The 17,921-nt window shown below is 34.7% G+C and overlaps 3 protein-coding genes across 4 annotated transcripts; 1 reads left to right on the forward strand and 2 right to left on the reverse strand.

The window, feature by feature from the left end:
- On the reverse strand, positions 1-8,012 carry eefsec (eukaryotic elongation factor, selenocysteine-tRNA-specific). The gene is made up of 7 exons (XM_051897143.1): positions 7,466-8,012; positions 5,355-5,562; positions 5,043-5,139; positions 2,842-3,006; positions 1,737-2,366; positions 1,251-1,407; positions 1-452 (listed from the first exon to the last, which is right to left on the reverse strand). Exons 1-7 carry the CDS (start codon positions 7,764-7,766, stop codon positions 271-273), a joined length of 1,740 nt encoding a protein of 579 aa, XP_051753103.1. The 5' UTR covers positions 7,767-8,012; the 3' UTR covers positions 1-270.
- A 341-nt stretch (positions 8,013-8,353) lies between these two features.
- ruvbl1 (RuvB-like AAA ATPase 1) lies at positions 8,354-14,741 on the forward strand. Its single transcript, XM_051897144.1, has 11 exons — positions 8,354-8,633; positions 8,987-9,073; positions 9,164-9,296; positions 10,285-10,436; positions 10,542-10,631; positions 11,706-11,855; positions 11,940-12,003; positions 12,099-12,297; positions 13,326-13,428; positions 13,572-13,663; positions 13,832-14,741. Exons 1-11 carry the CDS (start codon positions 8,493-8,495, stop codon positions 13,989-13,991), a joined length of 1,371 nt encoding a protein of 456 aa, XP_051753104.1. The 5' UTR covers positions 8,354-8,492; the 3' UTR covers positions 13,992-14,741.
- mustn1a (musculoskeletal, embryonic nuclear protein 1a) lies at positions 14,345-17,033 on the reverse strand. Of its 2 annotated transcripts, none has more exons than XM_051897145.1 (3): positions 16,873-17,033; positions 16,671-16,794; positions 14,345-14,929 (listed from the first exon to the last, which is right to left on the reverse strand). In XM_051897145.1, the coding sequence occupies exons 1-3, from the start codon at positions 16,879-16,881 to the stop codon at positions 14,841-14,843; spliced, it is 222 nt and encodes a 73-aa protein (XP_051753105.1). In that variant the 5' UTR covers positions 16,882-17,033; the 3' UTR covers positions 14,345-14,840. The 2 variants fall into 2 exon arrangements, with proteins under 2 accessions (XP_051753105.1, XP_051753106.1); XM_051897146.1 differs by having other exon boundaries at positions 16,671-16,791; positions 16,873-17,030.
- Positions 17,034-17,921: the final 888 nt, after the last annotated feature.

The raw sequence follows: 17,921 nt of genomic DNA on the forward strand, positions 1-17,921 counted from the left end.
GCAGTTTAGCTAATAGTTGTTTTATTAGCAGTCATATAACAGCACTTATTAGTAAGGGAATGTGTCTTAAAGGAATATTCCACGTTTTCATTTTATTCATTTTTATTATTCCATATATAAAAGGAATAATACAAATGCGAAGTAACAGAATAGAAACTCTGCACACAATAAACATGTACAAGAAGTTTCCCGCTCCATATCCCAGACTTTAGTAGTGTCTGTTATTCCTGTCTGCCTTTCAGCTCTTATCGGGAATGATCTGACTGAGGGTCAGGACTGCACCATCTTTTTGTGGGGATCATATATATAGCGTTTGAAGTTTAAGTGTATGGTAACTGGTTGAGCGTCGGGCTTGGTTTCCTCAGATTTGGAGGATTCATTTTTGGCCCCACCCTTCCCCTTCTTCTTAGAGGAAGAGGACAGAAGCTGCTTGGTTTCTTCTTTCAGCCCCTCTAACAGAAGAGAAAGAAAGAACAGGCATTCATGGACAAGGGGCATACAAAGACACTAGACAGAATATATCCCTCATGTTTTTGTTAGATACATTGATCATATGATCATTTATGTTTTTAACAGGAATTAACTGCTGCATTAATCAAAATTTAATGGAAAAAAATATTTCTAGATTAACTGTTATTTTAGTTTTTATTTTAGTTTTATTAAAAAAATTAATAATATTGTGCTTTTGTCATTTTATTTTTTTATATAAATATTGTTATTTAGGTTTAATTTATTTTTATTTAATTTTTAGTTCATTTTCATTTTTATTTATTTCCAGTATAAATTATAATTTTCGTTTAGCTTAAGTTTTTCAACTAATATTTATATTTTATTTTATTTCAGCTTTATTTCAACTGACTTGTATACTTTTTTTTCAAACTAGACTAAAAAATGTGAGGTAACACAAAAAAAAGGAAACATCCTTTCCAGTGTGGTTATGGATACATTCATTCCACTTAATTTCATTGGGCCTGAAGAGAGGTGTATGCTGCAATGTGTGTGTGTGTGTATATATTTGTAGGGCTGAGGTCTACCTACACAAGAGAGCCTTGAGGGTCAGGAAAAGGATGTGAGTTTTTTTGCACGTATACTTAAGATACAGCGTGCATTTTTGCTGTGTGTAACTTTATATGAGAGCAGCTTTTATGTATATGCTGAATGAATGAGCACATGGATGTAAAAATAAGTCAAAAAAAGAGGCCAAGAGAAAGTAAGGGACAGTAAATGAGAGTGTATTTGTCTTTGCTTACCTGGTATTCTGATTTTGATCTTGCCGCTCTGGCCGAAGCCACCTTCAATGGACCCCGTTTCTCCCGTCGACAGTGTAACTTTTAAACCCACAAACAGCTGAAGGTTCGTCTCCTTCTTAAACAGGTTTCGACCAATCACAGTGTAGTCATCTGTCACCTGACCAAAGATAAAAAATTGGACAAAACTGATGAGTACATGAGGTGTTCAAAAGACAGTAAAAATGTCAAATAAATTAATCAAATTAGTAAGAATTGTGTAGAAAAAGATTAAAACAAAATATGACACTGTATATAGTGAAATAAATTATACACTTAAATCATGTACAGGTCGGTAAAGATTTGTAATATTTTTGAAAGTAGTCTCTTATGCTCACCAAACAAACAAACAAACAAACAAAAACTTATTGACCCCAAGCTTTTGAACAGTAGTCTGTGTATGTGTATTTTTTATTTATTCATTATCACTATATAAATATTTGCAGTTACCCGCTCCACTGCTCCTTCTTTCTGCTTGTCTTTGCTGATTTTGAGTCGAGGAAGTGTTGTCTCTGTGTAGTTTTTGTCTTCAAACCCTTCCAGAAGCTTTCCGTGAAAGGCAAGCCTGCATGCGTTACCATGGATATCTGAGTCCAGTCGTGACCCAATCACTAAGCAAAGTGGTGGACATGTGACTGGTCGTTCAAACTCAAGTAAAGCCCATTGCTGTGGTTCCCCTCTCCCACCTTCTGCCTGAAGAGTCATATAGTCATCCAGGTGGTGAAATTCCCAATCAAATGAGAAAGAACTTGCACTTTGCTCTTGAGAGGTGGGGCTACAGTCTCCATTTTCTTTGCCAGGAAGCACTCGATTGAAGAATGAGATACGGGACATAACGGTTTCATGTCCAACGGTGATGTGAAACTTTGCACGGCTGCTAAGTGCTCCGCGATAGTATTCAATCTTTTGGACAGATATAATAGCAGCGTAAAGAGTCTGCAATGAACCTGGTGTGCAAACTACACCCCGTTCTAACAGTTTTGGGTCAAACTGTGTCACACACACGCCAACCCGATCCCCTTGCATAGCACTAGGAACTGGCTTACGAAACATCTGCACAGATTTGACCTTGCGAGTTACCTAAGGAAAAAAAAAAAAAAAATTAAGTAAGGAGCTGATCATGTAAACACACAATGTTGCAAAAGCCTGACTTATTTAATCCAAAATAAAGTAAAAACAGTAATATTGTGAAGTGTTTTCTATTCTAATATATTTTATTCCTGTAATGGCAAATCTGTCTTCAGTGTCACATGATCCTTCAGAAATCATTCTAATTTGCTGATTTGGTGCTTAAGAAGCATTTCTTATTATTATCAATGTTGAAAATCGTTGTGCTTATAAAAACTATGAGACTTTGATGAATAGTAAGTACAAAAGAACAGTATTTATTTGAAATAGAAATCTTTTGTAACATAAATGTCTTTACTATCACCTTTGATCAATTTAATGCATTCTTGCTGAATAAAAGTCAATTTCTGTCTCTCAAAAAAAAAAACAAAAAAAAAACTCACTCATCCCAAAACTTTTGAAATGTAGTGTATGTATTGATCAGTACCTTTAACGCTGGTATCTCCACAGTATCATTGACATTGAGCGACCCTTGTAGGATGGTGCCAGTAATGACTGTTCCCTGGCCACGGATGGAGAAGCAGTGATCTACAGCCATGAGAAGAGAACCTGACGGATCTCTACGAGGAAGGAAGGCCTGGGCCTTCAAAAACTGAGCACATAGTAAGAGACAACCTCAGAAATATGATCCATACCTTTCGAAATACAGTAATAACAAAAAGTTTAAGACCTAAAATCCCCCTTTAGCTACAGTATAATGACAACATCCAAGCTAGTATAAACTATTTTGTGCTAAACCTGATCTCTGTTATCCAGCATGATTTGACAATGTTGCAAAAAAGTCAATGGAAAAAGGAAATTTGATCTTTTGCAGGGAGTTCTTTATTTAGGCATTTTAATTTATATATAAAAAATGAGGGCTGTCAAAATGAACGCATTAAAGAATGCAAATAATTATTTTCAGTGTTCCGCGTTAAAAATATTTAATGCAGCATCAGTTTTTTCCTTGATCCTTTGGCTAGTATTACCTTATATGATCACGCTCTTATTCATGCAAATGATTTTAAACCATTCATGCGCGAGAAGACAAAAGAGAACGTGCTGTCTGTTCATGTCGACACACGCGACTTGCGTGCACAGAAAGGCGCGTGCCAGTATCGAGTTCTCTTTCGCGCTTGAACACACAGAATTATGCCAAAATGCCCGTTTTGTTGAGTATTCTTAAATTAGTTAAATAAATGAATGCAAAGAGTTGTGAGAAAATGGGATGCATGTCAGATCCGCGTTTTGTGCAGCAGCGGCAGGTCTTAAAGTCACAGCAGCCTAATAAACCTGCTGCTGTGATGTCTGTCATTAATGTTAATAAAAAAACAAAAGTAATATAGAAACTCACTGCTCTTGACTAAAGCTAAAACTTGACTTGACAAAAACTTTTGTAGCTTTAATAAGGATTAATCTATATTTAATTTATAATTTTTAATTTATTTATAATTTGTGTTAAGCCTAGTAAATGTTAAAATTGATAGTTTTTAATTATACTGTAATGCTGAATGGTTATAATTATTAATGTTTAAAATAAAAAAAAAAAACAATCAATATAATTGAGACATCATCAGCAGTATTAAAGGGTTAGTTCACCCAAAAATGAAAATAATGTCATTTATTACTCACCCTCATGGCATTCCACACCCGTAAGACAAATTAAGATATTTTTGATGAAATCCGATGGCTCAGTGAGGCCTCCATAGCCAGCAATGACATTTCCTCTCTCAAGATCCATTAATGTACTAAAAACACATTTAAATCAGTTCATGTGAGTACAGTGGTTCAATATTAATATTATAAAGCGACGAGAATATTTTTGGTGCGCCAAAAAAAACGAAATAACGACTTCTATAGTGATGGCCGATTTCAAAACACTGCGTCAGGAAGCTTCGGAGCGTTATGAATCAGCGTATCGAATCAGCGCTTCGGAGCGCCAAAGTCATGTGATTTCAGCAGTTTGGCGGTTTGACATGCGATCCGAATCATGATTCGATACGCCGATTCATAACGCTCCGAAGCTTCCTGACGCAGTGTTTTGAAATCGGCCATCACTATATAAGTCGTTATTTTGGTTTTTTTGGTGCACCAAAAATATTCTTGTTGCTTTATAATATTAATATTGAACCACTGTACTCACATGAACTGATTTAAATATGTTTTTAGTACATTAATGGATCTTGAGAGAGGAAATGTCATTGCTGTGAATGAAGGCCTCACTGAGCCATCGGATTTTAACAAAAATATCTTAATTTGTGTTCCGAAGATTAACGAAGGTCTTACGGGTGTGGAACACCATGAGGGTGAGTAATAAATGACATTATTTTCATTTTTGGGTGAACTAACCCTTTAATATCAGTGATACTGGCCTTCATTCATGAAAAGATGCCATTAAACAAATATTTAAAATATACTTTATGTTGTTTCTAAATTAATTTGGAGATTAACTATGAAATTATTACATTATAAAAAATATATTAAAAACTTTAATGTTTTTGAATCACAATTAATCGCATTAATCACAGGAAAAATTTTAATCAGTTATTTTTTTAACAGATTGACAGCACTAAAAAATACGAAATTTAAAAGTAGTCTCTGACTTTTGGATTTTGAATCTGTGCCGTGACAGCACACCCATTAACTCACATCTATGAGTTCAGTTATCCCTTGTGGTTCGTCTGTATCCGGGGCCTCAGGACCACCTGGCTTTGCTGCCACAGCAATAATTGGGCACCCTTTAAATCTGACAAGCAAAAAATAGTCAATTCAATTTTTTTTTTTTTTTGCATTTTTTTTTTACAATACACCATTTTTAAAGCAGCTTTACAGAAAATCATGATGCTAATGTTTATAATTTCTTAATATCTCCATGCCTTATAGTTGAATTTAGCAGTATAAAGCTGGCAAAATGTATTATATTTAGAATATATAGTGAAACGTGTGCTTGACAATGTCTACCTTGTGTTCTCAAGAGTTTTGTGCATCCTCTTGGTCATTTTCTCAATAGCCGCCTGTTTCTTGTCACTAGGCAACAGGTCTGTTTTGTTGAGTATGACGATCATGCGGGAGCAGGTGAGCTGACCAATCAAAAGGCACTCTGCTGTTTGTGTCTGCATACCTTTCACAACGTCAACCACCAACATCATCAGATCAATGATCTGAGCACCTGAATGCAAGCACACAGATGAGAGACATAAGTTCAACAATGACAGACATAACAGAGTAAAGTCATCACTGCAAGACAAAGAAAGAGAGCAAAAATAAGAGAAGTAGGAGACCAGGCTATTGCCTTTCCTTTCCTTCTTTTTCTCTCCCTCTCTCTGGCACTCATTCTTTCCTGAGAGATCCCCTCTGGGGGAGAGAGGAAGTCAAGCTGGAGCCCCGAACAGCCCCCTTCCGCCTTAATCAACCACATGTGTCATAAATGTACACACACACACCAATGCCATCAATGCAATTACACTAGACATTCCCACTACACTTGAGTTCTCTGAGTGTGTTTGATCCCACAGGTTAACAAAAACCCTCTAGACATTGTTTTTTCACATCATATATTTCTTCATAAATCCCTCTTTTTTGTAATACCTGTGAGATTGTGTATGCAAGAAAACAAGTTATGTGAGCTAAATTTTTTCAGTATAGAGGAATATTGAAAGCATGTATTGTACCCATAACTATCTAGGTTACCAAATAGATGTGATTGTGTTAAAGGCACTTAATTCTGTTGTATAACAGATTTAAATGCATTAAATGACAGAATCTGATCATGATCACAAAAATATGTTTTTTTTTGTTTTGGTTTTTTGTAAAAGGTGTTCTCATGCTAAACGTATTTTATTTAATCTATGCAGATCTCTTGTCTTGTAGTAACATCACAAGTCTGTCATTAAAAGTAGATTTGTCTTTTGATTTGTTTTAATCCTATAATATGGTACCATACAATGGCACATGGTATCATATGTGATACATGAATTTCTAAGGCCTCTAAATTATGAACATTATCAAAACTTTGTTGAAAAACCTGTTGTACACAATCTACTATATGCTTTTTGCACTCTGATTGATAGTTCATCATTTTTAATCAAGTAAAAGGCCTTTTAGTATAATTCTAAAAATGTCCATGTCATGGTACGCTGTGGATTCTTTAACGATTTTTACAATTTTTACAAAGTAAATATAAGAATAACTTTTAGATTGTTATTAATATTTCAAGACAGACACTTACTAGACTAAAGCAACTTAGTTTTACTTGATTATTCATACTTTTTCTTTCTTTCTTTTTTTTTTTTTTGAAAAATCCTGTTAAAATGTAAGTATCAAATATGAAACAACAGGTTTTCAAGGAACATTTATTTATCTCTTAATCATCATTGTACTGGATTGCATTATATGTTTGTTCCCCACAATTAAAACCAAAGAGCTTTGATCATAAAACTAAGCATTAAATATAATCTAAGGATTTGAGGATTCAATCGTATTTATTTACATTACAAGCTACCAGAATTTCTTCTTACTTTACATATAAATAAGAACATTGCATGTTCTTATTTACATATAAATAAGAACATTAAAAGAACAATTTACATATTTTTGCTCAGTTTGGGCCTCATCCTGGTCAAGTTTGAACTCCATATTCTCACCATATCATACTATATCAGCCATAAAAGCCTTAAGTATCAAATATGATACACAACATATTTGGTTTTCTTTTATATATATATATTTTTCCCTAAAGGTTCAATAAACTGGTTTATTTTAAATAGATTTTACTGACTATTATTATTTGTCAGTCTTTACAGGGTTAATATGATCTCTTCAAATACACACACACCACCTACTGATCAAAAGTGGTAGTGCTGGACCAAAATGCCCTGACAGGTTACTTCTCTTCTACTACTTAGTCATACTAGAAATTAAAAGACGTGTGGTGTATTGCTTTGTTTTGCATACTCCATGAATTACATATTGATCCAGGCATACTTGTAAAACATGCAGTTTGGTATTGTGGATTTAATTGTTGTAACCATTGCCCAACTAATATAAACCAAGTATTTATTTTATCCACTTACCCCCGATGATAGTGCGTATGAGGGAGGCATGTCCCGGGCAGTCCACCAGTGTGAACTGCAGACTGTCGTATTGTCTGTCCCCGCTGGACTCTCTCAGGTGCTCCGGTAAGGGCACCGTAAACGCACTAAAGCCAAGATCCAGCGTGATGCCCCGCTCTTTGGACTGGGGGTTCTTGTCAAAGGCTGCGGTGGATGCGGTGCTGCTAAGCGCCCGGGCGAGAGACGTTTTTCCGCTGTCCACATGGCCGAGGACACCGACGTTAAAGTTCAGCGTTTTAGGAAGACTAGAATCTGCCATCATTGAAATTGTTGAGTAACAGACTGAATGCGCAGACTTTGAACTGCTGACAGCAGCGCTGTTGGTTCAACCTAACCAGCTCAATATTAAACTGTCAGTTAACCAAATTTATCTAATTTGGTGGAATTTAATAATATTCACTTATTAGTTCTGATATGAGAGATTAAATTACATGCTAAATATCTCTGCTCTTACTGCATTCAGCAAACTTTTCTGAAATTTGACAGTTCCTGTGCTACCAAAAAACAATCCCTGACAAAACAGCTCAACTCATATGTTCCACTTCACAGCATTAGTACTTAGAAAAGAAACCTCATGGATCAAATCATTTATAAACTAATAAAAAGGTTTCAATTATTTACAACATGTTTAATACATAATTAGGAATTTATCTACACTTCATACAGAAAAAGAGATTTGTGGAACCTACGGAGGTTATCTTTGTTTCAGTACGACATTTCAAATAGAGCACAAATGGAAAATAGGGGCGTGTTCACAGTGATCATACAGACAACAGCGGCATCCAATGATTAAACAGAGATTCCACAAATTGACCAATCGATACAAAGAACGACTAAAAACCGTTTCGGGGGCGGTACTTCCTCAAATCGCCTTGGTTACCCACATGGAAACGCGGGTCTCTTGTGTTTGATTTCAACGGCCTTTCATGAGATAGGCTTGAGATTGTTTTACTCACGTTTTAGAGCGTTTAATTAACTAATAAGAAACATGAAGATCGAAGAGGTGAAAAGCACAACCAAGACGCAGCGCATCGCATCTCACAGCCACGTGAAGGGTCTCGGGCTGGATGAGGCCGGTAATGCTAAACAGTCCGCGTCCGGACTAGTGGGGCAGGAGACAGCTAGAGAGGTAGAGATCAATTTTATATGTTGCCAGTGTGTGAATGGGAAATCAGTACATTTGATTACGCTGAATAATGAATTTAATCATTTGTATTTAACTGATTATTTGTAAAGGACGAATATCTAATTAATTGTATGTGTCGGGAGCAATATAGAAGTGCATATGCATATTTCACATTCACTAGGAGTATATTGTTGTGATCATAACAGATCCTGGAGATTATTTAATATTTGTAAAAATTTCTGGCCAATTTCCTGCCATTTAGCCACTTCATATTAATCATTTATAAAGGACAACCTGTGTAGCTGTAAAGTGTGTTTCTTATTTTAAAAAAATGGCAATTCTTATCTTTTTATTAGGCTTGTGGCATCATCGTAGAGCTGATTCGTTGCAAAAAGATGGCTGGCAGAGCTATTTTACTGGCCGGACCCCCTGGAACAGGCAAGGTGAGGACTGAGAGCTTTTTGTAAATAGTTTCACAGCCTTTGTATGCGAGAGGGTTTATGGTTTGGTAATTTTATTTCTGTACCCCGCAGACTGCTCTAGCATTGGCCATGGCACAGGAACTGGGAAATAAAGTTCCCTTCTGTCCTATGGTGGGCAGTGAAGTGTATTCATCAGAAATCAAGAAGACTGAAGTGCTGATGGAGAACTTCAGAAGAGCCATAGGTGAGCTCTCGTGAGAAAAACTCATTTGTCTACTTCAATTATGGACAATGTACTTGTGTACCATAACCTGTAAAAACATTATATAATACATTTATTCATTTATTTATTATTTATTTATTATTAATATAATACATTTATTTTAAGAGGCACTTTTAGTAATAAAGGAAAACAAACACATTGAAATACTTTTTAAACTTGTTCTTGTACTAGTTAGTAACTCCTCACACACACTAGCTATGTTTCCATGCAAAGTTGCAAATTTAACTTGTACGCAAAATTGGAATATCGTATAAAACATTTGTGAATAAAGCATTGATTCCATCCCATGTGTTCAAGAGAACAAAATTCTCACTTCCTGGGAAATTTGTGCAAAATATCTGTAAAAAAAAAAAAGACTTGCATCTCAGACTGATCCGCAGGTTAGTCCAGTTATCTGATCACATCCTCTGCTGAGGCAAAGTCACATGAGTTTTGTTGTTGTTTTTGTTGTTGTTGCTCATTGAGGGATTTATTCGGTAAATGTGTTTCTATTGTAGTTTACGCGCATGTCTTCTTATCAAATAAAATTATCCAACTCAACTGCGCTTATATGTTTTTATGCGCATTTTTATAATGTATTATGCGCATCTTGGCATTTCCATCCAGTGTTTTTTTTTTTTTTTTTTTTTCTTCTTCTTCTTTTTAATGCGATATCCCAAAATTCACATAAAAATAGATGGATTGAAACAATGACTACTGTAGTCTGATATTAGACCGCCAGTATGCATCTGGAACAATGTGGTCTGTGTAATCAAGTGAGATATGCATGCATGCATGCACACATTATTACAATGTTGACAGAAATATACTGGCATGGGGAGTTGAATACACACAGGTGAATAGACTCACAAGTATTTTATATATATATATATATATATATATATATATATATATATAATATATAAATTTCTGTAGTTTTTTTTTCTTCTTGTTTTGCTTGTGCATGCAGGTCTGCGTATCAAGGAGACTAAAGAGGTGTATGAAGGAGAGGTCACTGAACTGACTCCCTGTGAGACGGAGAACCCAATGGGGGGCTATGGCAAAACTATCAGTCATGTCATTATCGGTTTGAAGACGGCAAAGGGCACCAAACAGTTGAAGGTAAGGAGGTGAAAGCGTGCTGCTTTTTTTTCATATTTGGAAACCGATTTTATGTCTGTTTAAAGTTAAAAGTCATATCTCATAGCATTTGATATGCTCATGCAGCTGGATCCCAGTATCTATGAAAGTCTGCAGAAGGAGAGAGTGGAGGTCGGTGATGTTATCTACATCGAGGCTAACAGTGGGGCAGTCAAGGTATGGACGGATTTGCTTAACCATTCTCTCTCCTGCCTATATTTGAGGTTGGCATGTTGAAGTAATCTTTTGTCAGTGCAGGTGGGCAGGTAGTCTGGCAGCAGTATAAAGGATAAGATTGTCTTTCATATTTTTGAAAGAAAATAATACTTTTATTCAGCAAGGAAGGATGCATTAAATTGATCAAAAAAAGTGACAGTAAGGATATTTATAATGTTACAAAAAATTCTTTACATATAAATGCTGTTCTGTTAAACTTTCTATTAACCAAAGATTCCTAAAAAAAAAAAAAAAAAAAAAAAAAAATGTAGTGCAGTTTCCACAAAAATATTAAGCAGCACAACCATTTGCAAATAATAATAAGAAATGTTTCTTGAGCACCAAATCAGCATATTCCAATGATTTCTGAAGGATCATGTGACACTGAAGACTGGAGTAATTGCTGCTGAAAATTCAGCTTTGCCATCACAGGAATAAAATACATTTTAAAAACTATTAAAATAGAAAAGCTGTTTTATTTTATAATAATATTTCACACATTTTCAGTATTTTGATCAAATAATTGCAGCATTGGTGAGCAATAATACTTTAGTTTAGGGTCCAATTCTCACTATTAACTAGTTGCTTATTAGCATGCATATTACTAGGATATTGGCTGTTTATTAGTACTTATAAAGCACATATTAATGCCTTATTCTACATGACCTTATTCTATATCCCTTAATCCTAACTCATACCTAAATTTAACAACTACCTTACTAACTATTAATAAAGAGTAATTAGGAGTTTGAGGTAAAATTGTAGTTAATAGTTAATAGTGAGAATTAGATGCTAAACTAAAGTGTGACCTGGTGAGCAGAAGAGATTTCTTTCAAAAACATCAAAATCTTACTGACCCCAAACACTACTTAAATTGGTATAGTACACATTTATAGTTTTTGAATGAAATCCCACATCACATAAAGTGCAATAAACTTACCTTGTAAATAAATTGACCCATTTTAATGGTCCAAACATTTCTCAAGGCTCTTATTGAGTTAATTCATAATCAGTCTTTCTGTTTTTGGTTTGCAGAGGCAGGGACGATGTGACACATTTGCAACAGAGTTCGATTTGGAGGCAGAAGAGTATGTACCGCTACCGAAAGGTGATGTACACAAGAAGAAAGAGATTATTCAGGATGTTACACTTCACGACCTTGATGTTGCTAATGCAAGACCTCAGGTATTTGCACCCAAACATCATGTTATCTAGCTTTTCAAGTGGATCTCCATGACACTAATAATGTGAGTGTACTGTGTTTTCTAGGGAGGCCAGGACATACTCTCTATGATGGGTCAACTGATGAAACCCAAAAAGACGGAAATCACAGGTAACATGGTTAATATTTTATATACTGATAATCCTAAGGATTTTTAATGAGGCCATGTTTAACCGTTTCTCTGTGTTTGTGCATTCCGTATACAGATAAACTGCGAGCGGAGATCAATAAGGTTGTGAACAAATACATTGAACAGGGTGTGGCAGAGCTGGTTCCTGGTGTTCTGTTTATTGATGAAGTTCACATGCTGGACATCGAGTGTTTTACCTACCTGCACCGAGCACTGGAGAGCTCGATCGCTCCCATCGTAGTGTTTGCATCCAATCGTGGAAACTGCCTTATCAGGTGTGTTTTTGGTAGTAAATAAAGTAAATTAGCTTTGTCACAATTTTGTACAATTGTAAAATTTTTATGCAACACTTTTACAATAAAGTTCAGTTAGTTAAAGTACCCCATTATGCTTTTTCGAATACAAAAATGATGCCATTGTTTGTATAAAATGCTGAGGAAGAGCTAAAATTCAAATATGGTAATAGGTGCTTCGTTTCTGACACATGCTGTAACGATAGACCAATCACAACAGACTGGGCCGTCTGACCAATCAGGGCAGAGTAGGCTCACAGAAAGGAGTGGTTTAGAGAGACTGAATCTTCGAACTAACTTTTTTCAGACTCTTTAAGAAATGAGGTGATGTACAATGTAAAATAGCAATAATAGGGGCACTTTAACATTTATGCATTAATGCATTAGGTTGCATGAACTAACAATAAACAGCAATTATGAATTATTTATTTTTAGGTTAATGTTTATTTAGTTAACATGCATTTATGCATTAACTAATATTAACTAACAATAAACAATACATTTGTTGCAGTATATGTATTCATCTTTATAAATGCTATTTATTAAAAAATACTGTTAGCTCAGATCTGTTAAATACAGAACAGATTTGAATCATATTAGTCAGTGTTGAAATTAACAAACTAAAATGCTTTAGAAGTATTTTTCATTGTTACTTCATGTTAACTAATGTCAACAAATGGAAACTTATTGTTGAATTATTGTTCATTGTTAATCTTCATTCATAATACATTAATGTTAACTTATACAACTCGTTAAAAATATATTACTTTATGTAGATATTAATAGAGATTAATAAATGTAAAAAAAATTGTTCATTGTTAGTTTATCATATTCATATTGAATGCATTAACTAATGTTAACGAACTTGAGCATATTGGATTATATTTGAATAAACCTAATAAACCAATATTGGAATGATTTTGATTTGCAGTTTGCTGTGACCAACTGTTTGAATGATCCATTTGATTGGTTGAGGAGTTAATTTACATGTATGCATAATTATGTTTTAGGGGGACAGAGGACATCAGCTCTCCTCATGGAATTCCGCTGGATCTGCTGGATCGAGTCATGATTATCAGAACTATGCTGTACACTCCTCAAGAGATGAAACAGGTGTGCATAAACATTTTTGTCAAAACAAGCTTTTAAAAACCCAGACTAATAAAGTTATTACATAAATATATAAAAGATGAAGTATACATTACTCTTTTTTTTTGTTTTGTTTTTTTGTTTGTTTAATTTGCATGTTTCTAAAGATCATAAAGATCCGAGCTCAGACAGAGGGCCTCAACATCAGCGAGGAGGCTTTATCTCACCTCGGAGAGATCGGTACCAAGACTACACTCAGGTAATACTTGTTACTACGTGAACACACACCACTTATAACATTCCAACATATGCTACTGATTTAGATTAGATTGAACTGTCATATTTATTTCTGTCTTGCTATCTGCATTCTCACTCATGTAATTTGGTTATGTAATGTTGGCTAACGTGTGTCTTTGTGTAAATGCAGATATGCTGTACAGCTGCTGACACCTGCCAATCTGTTGGCACGAGTTCAGGGAAGGGAAGTAGTCGATAAAGAACATGTGGAAGAAATTAATGAACTCTTCTATGATGCTAAGTCCTCTGCAAAGATCCTACAAGATCAGCACACCAAGTTTATGAAATAACTCTCTCTTGCTTTCTCTGTACGCCCTGCTATAGTTTGGTTTACTGGTTGATTAGTTCACATTTGTCATGACATTATAACAGTATGACAGCAGTACCGAGCCAACCCAACAGCAATTCATGGCTACTGCATTGTTTTATCTATTTGAGTCAGTTCCTGTTACTCACAAATGTTAAATAAGAACAGGAAAGAAAACAGTCTCTTCGTTAATAACATGCTTTCAACCTGATTTCTTTGGTTTTATCCCCCACTTTTGTTATTCTCCTGTAGGATAAGTTCTCCATTGTCCTTGTCTGCTGTCCTTTGTTTTGTTTTGAAAATAAATCTTTTTTTGATAGTAATGTGAAATATAAATGGGATTGAACTGATTTATTTTGAGAAATATTTCATTTCCACACAAAATTAAATATTCAACATTTCCAATATAAAACTAAATCAACAAACAACTTTTTTGTTTGTTGGTTTACAAACCCCCCCCAGGTATTCTGGTGTCTGAATCCATATAGATAAAAGTAGCATTCAAGGATATTTGTCAAAAAGTACCATTCAGTTTTATTTGTTTAAAGCCTTTTTTTTCATTTGGGGAAAATGATTGGAGAAAAACAGTGAAAAATATATTTTATGGTGTTCTTAAGATCAGGCTTTGCATTCAGCCTCAAAAACTATTAATATTGTTTAGCGGTTGTGACGCAACTAACCACGTGTTACTCGGTGATTCTTGTACTGTGTTCAAATAAAAACTACTGCGTTATTTTCAGTGTTAATGCTTTAGATACATTTAGAAATACACCTTACATGTTTTTAGCTGTAAGATTCAGTGAAACAAAGTTGAGTGTATGGTTCCACAGTGTTACTTTCCCCTGCTGGGTTTGTTAAAGGCAGTCTCAGATCCGGAGCGAACTTTGCTGAAGACGGATGGCGCGACCTTCCCGGCTCGTTCTAACGGCAGAGACAAAGATATTCAGAATACACAATAATTGAACATCCTACACATTTGAATTTCAGTTACCTCTATACAAAGCTCTCAATTTATGTAAAATATACATGTTTGAACTGACAAAACACAAACTAAATTTGAACTAATAAGAAGTTAATAAAACAGCCTACTGTAAAATACACATTTTCGTGTGAAGAATCAAAGTGTTTAATAATGGTATACACAATCTTTGGTAATACTTTACAATAATGTTCATTTGTTAAGTTAATATGAATAAACAATACTTTTAAAGCATTTATTATAGTTCATGTTCATTTCAACATTTACTAATACATTATTAAAGAGTTAGTTCACCCAAAAATGAAAATTATGTCATTAAGTACTCACCCTCATGTCATTCCACACCCGCAAGACCTTCATCTTCGGAACATAAATTAAGATATTGTTGATAAAATCCGATGTCTCAGTAAGGCCTGCATCGCCAGCAATAACACTCCCTTTCTCAATACCCATAAAGCTACTAAAAACATATTTAAAACAGTTCATGTGACTACAGTGGTTCAACTTTAATATTATAAAGAGACGAGAATACTTTTTGTGCGCCAAAAATAACAAAATAGCGACTTTATTCCACAATAGTGATGGGTGATTTCAAAACACTGCTTCATGAAGCTTCGAAGCTTTACGAATCATTTGTTTCGAATCAGTGGTTCGGAGCGCCAAAATCCCATGATTTCAGTAAATGAGGCTTCGTTACGTCATAAGTGTTTTGAAACTTCAACAGTTCACGTGACTTTGGCAGTTTGATACGCGCTCCGAACCGCTGAATCGAAACAAATGATTCATAAAGCTTCGAAGCTTCATGAAGCAGTGTTTTGAAATCGCCCATCACTAGATATTGTTGAATAAAGTCGCTATTTTGTTATTTTTGGCGCACAAAAAGTATTCTCGTCGCTTTATAATATTAAGGTTGAACCACTGTAGTCACATGAACTGTTTTAAATGTTTTTAGTAGCTTTCTGGACATTGAAAAAGGGAGTGTTATTGCTGGCGATGCAGGCCTCACTGAGCCATAGGATTTTATCGAAAAATATCCTAATTTTTGTTCCGAAGATGAGCGAAGGTCTTACGGGTGTGGAACGACATGAGGGTGAGTAATTAATGACAGAAATTAAATTTTTGGGTGAACTAACCCTTTAAAATCAAAGTTGATAATACTATTTAATGAACCTGAGCTAGCATGAACTAGTTGTAATGTTATTAACTAATGTTAACAATTTTTTTTTTAAAAATGTAACAAATGTATTGCTTATTGTTAGTTAATGCATTAACTAATTGGACCTTATTGTAACCCAATCTTTTAAGTCTTTAATGTCATAACTTACTGGCAACATTTTCATATTCAAGGGAACATATTGATTATTGTTTCTACAATAGAGATTATTTAGCACATTGTAAAATGATATACAACTGGAAAAGTTATAAAAGGCTAATAAAATGCAATAAACATTTCATAACAAGAGTGACTAGGGGAGAGTCCTCTCTTTGTGTTTGTGCTCTGATTTCCTGCTATATATGGAGTGGAAACACTATAAAACCCAAACACACACACATACACATTTCTTTTTCCTCTTGGCTCAGAAACAAAAAACAGGGACACTGGGATTCAGTGGTATTTCACACACAACCTTTCATCTGAATTATTGCAGTTTCCTCAGATCTAACAGTTGCTGCTCGACTCACCGCATTCCTGCATCACCTCAAAGGTCTTGCTCTTCACTTCTGTTCCAAATGCTAGTTTATCCCTGGCTCCAATCAAATCCTCTGCTTTCACCTCAGGCCTCTTAACTTCCTCTTCCTCACCCTGCTGAAGAGAAGCAGAAAATTAATAATGATAAGCAAAACAATCTTTATTTCTTCCCTCAGTGTTTCTTCTTTCTCTTACTTGAGACATGGTGAACTCTCAAAATCAGTTGTGAAGTCCTAAAGTCTTGCTTAAGTTTCTCTGTTTTGTACTTGTTGCATGTGCATTTATACGCACACACCCTTCCCTTGCTGAGTCCAATCCCAAATGGACCATAATTCCTTTGGCCAAAGCATGAGTCACACTGTTCCTCCTCCCATTTAATCTCAGTCACTGTTCTTGTAGGATAAACACATGGTTATTTAAGGATGACATCTTCAGTACTTCAATTAGTTCCAGCAGCTCAGAAATGAAAACAGTTTATGGTTTGTGTCTTGTATCTGCTTTATTGCTCATGAGCTTCTAAATGAGTGCAAGAGTTTATTTGTACTCTGTTGTGTTTGTTGCTTTGGGGGTTGCTAAGTGCTTGTTTGTGAATGTTAATTTGTCTCGTGTATTTCATTGGAATTACATACTTTTTAAGAAGAGGTAATTAGGAATTAATGTCCTGCCATTGTTAAGTCTTTACCTACAGCTGTCCTAATGTTTTCACTGGTTTGTAAACTCAAGAAACATTTTAAACAGCTTCTCAATGTCTTGTTTCTATACATGTACACTATCTTTAAAAGTTTGGTGACAGCAAAAGTCTCTTGTGCTCACCAATGCTGTATTTATATGATCATCCATTAAAAACAGTAATATTGTGATATATTTTTACAATTTAAAATATCTGTTTTCTATTTTTAAAATTTAATTTATTCCAGTAATGGCAAAGCTGAATGTTCAGCATCATTCCTCCAGTCTTCATTGTTTCTTATAATGCAAAAGTCTTTACTGTCACATCTGATTAATTTAATGATGAACTCTACAATAAGGTTTCATTTATTAACATTAGTTATCTACATTAGTTAACATGAACTAAAAATGAGCAATACATTAACAGCATTTATTAATATTAGTCGATGGTAATTCCAAAATTTACTAATACATTTTTGAAATCAAGTTGTATTTATTAACAGTTAATACACTGTAAATAACATGAACAATTATATTTTTACTAACATTAAAGTAGATTAGTTTACTTCAGAATG

This window comes from Ctenopharyngodon idella, chromosome 6, assembly GCF_019924925.1.
Source record: "Ctenopharyngodon idella isolate HZGC_01 chromosome 6, HZGC01, whole genome shotgun sequence".
Classification (NCBI taxonomy): domain Eukaryota; kingdom Metazoa; phylum Chordata; class Actinopteri; order Cypriniformes; family Xenocyprididae; genus Ctenopharyngodon; species Ctenopharyngodon idella.

Excerpts from the sequence above, each read along its gene's own strand:
- eefsec (XM_051897143.1), bottom strand. The coding sequence starts at position 7,766 with ATGATGGCAGATTCTAGTCTTCCTAAAACGCTGAACTTTAACGTCGGT. Across the intron at positions 5,563-7,465 it reads CATACGCACTATCATCGGGG|GTGCTCAGATCATTGATCTG; the intron begins GTAAGTGGATAA and ends GCTTGCATTCAG. Across the intron at positions 2,367-2,841 it reads TGGAGATACCAGCGTTAAAG|GTAACTCGCAAGGTCAAATC; the intron begins GTACTGATCAAT and ends TTTTTTCCTTAG.
- ruvbl1 (XM_051897144.1), top strand. The coding sequence starts at position 8,493 with ATGAAGATCGAAGAGGTGAAAAGCACAACCAAGACGCAGCGCATCGCA. Across the intron at positions 11,856-11,939 it reads TTGCTAATGCAAGACCTCAG|GGAGGCCAGGACATACTCTC; the intron begins GTATTTGCACCC and ends TGTGTTTTCTAG. Across the intron at positions 12,004-12,098 it reads CAAAAAGACGGAAATCACAG|ATAAACTGCGAGCGGAGATC; the intron begins GTAACATGGTTA and ends TTCCGTATACAG.
- mustn1a (XM_051897145.1), bottom strand. Across the intron at positions 14,930-16,670 it reads TGAGGTGATGCAGGAATGCG|AACGAGCCGGGAAGGTCGCG; the intron begins GTGAGTCGAGCA and ends CTCTGCCGTTAG.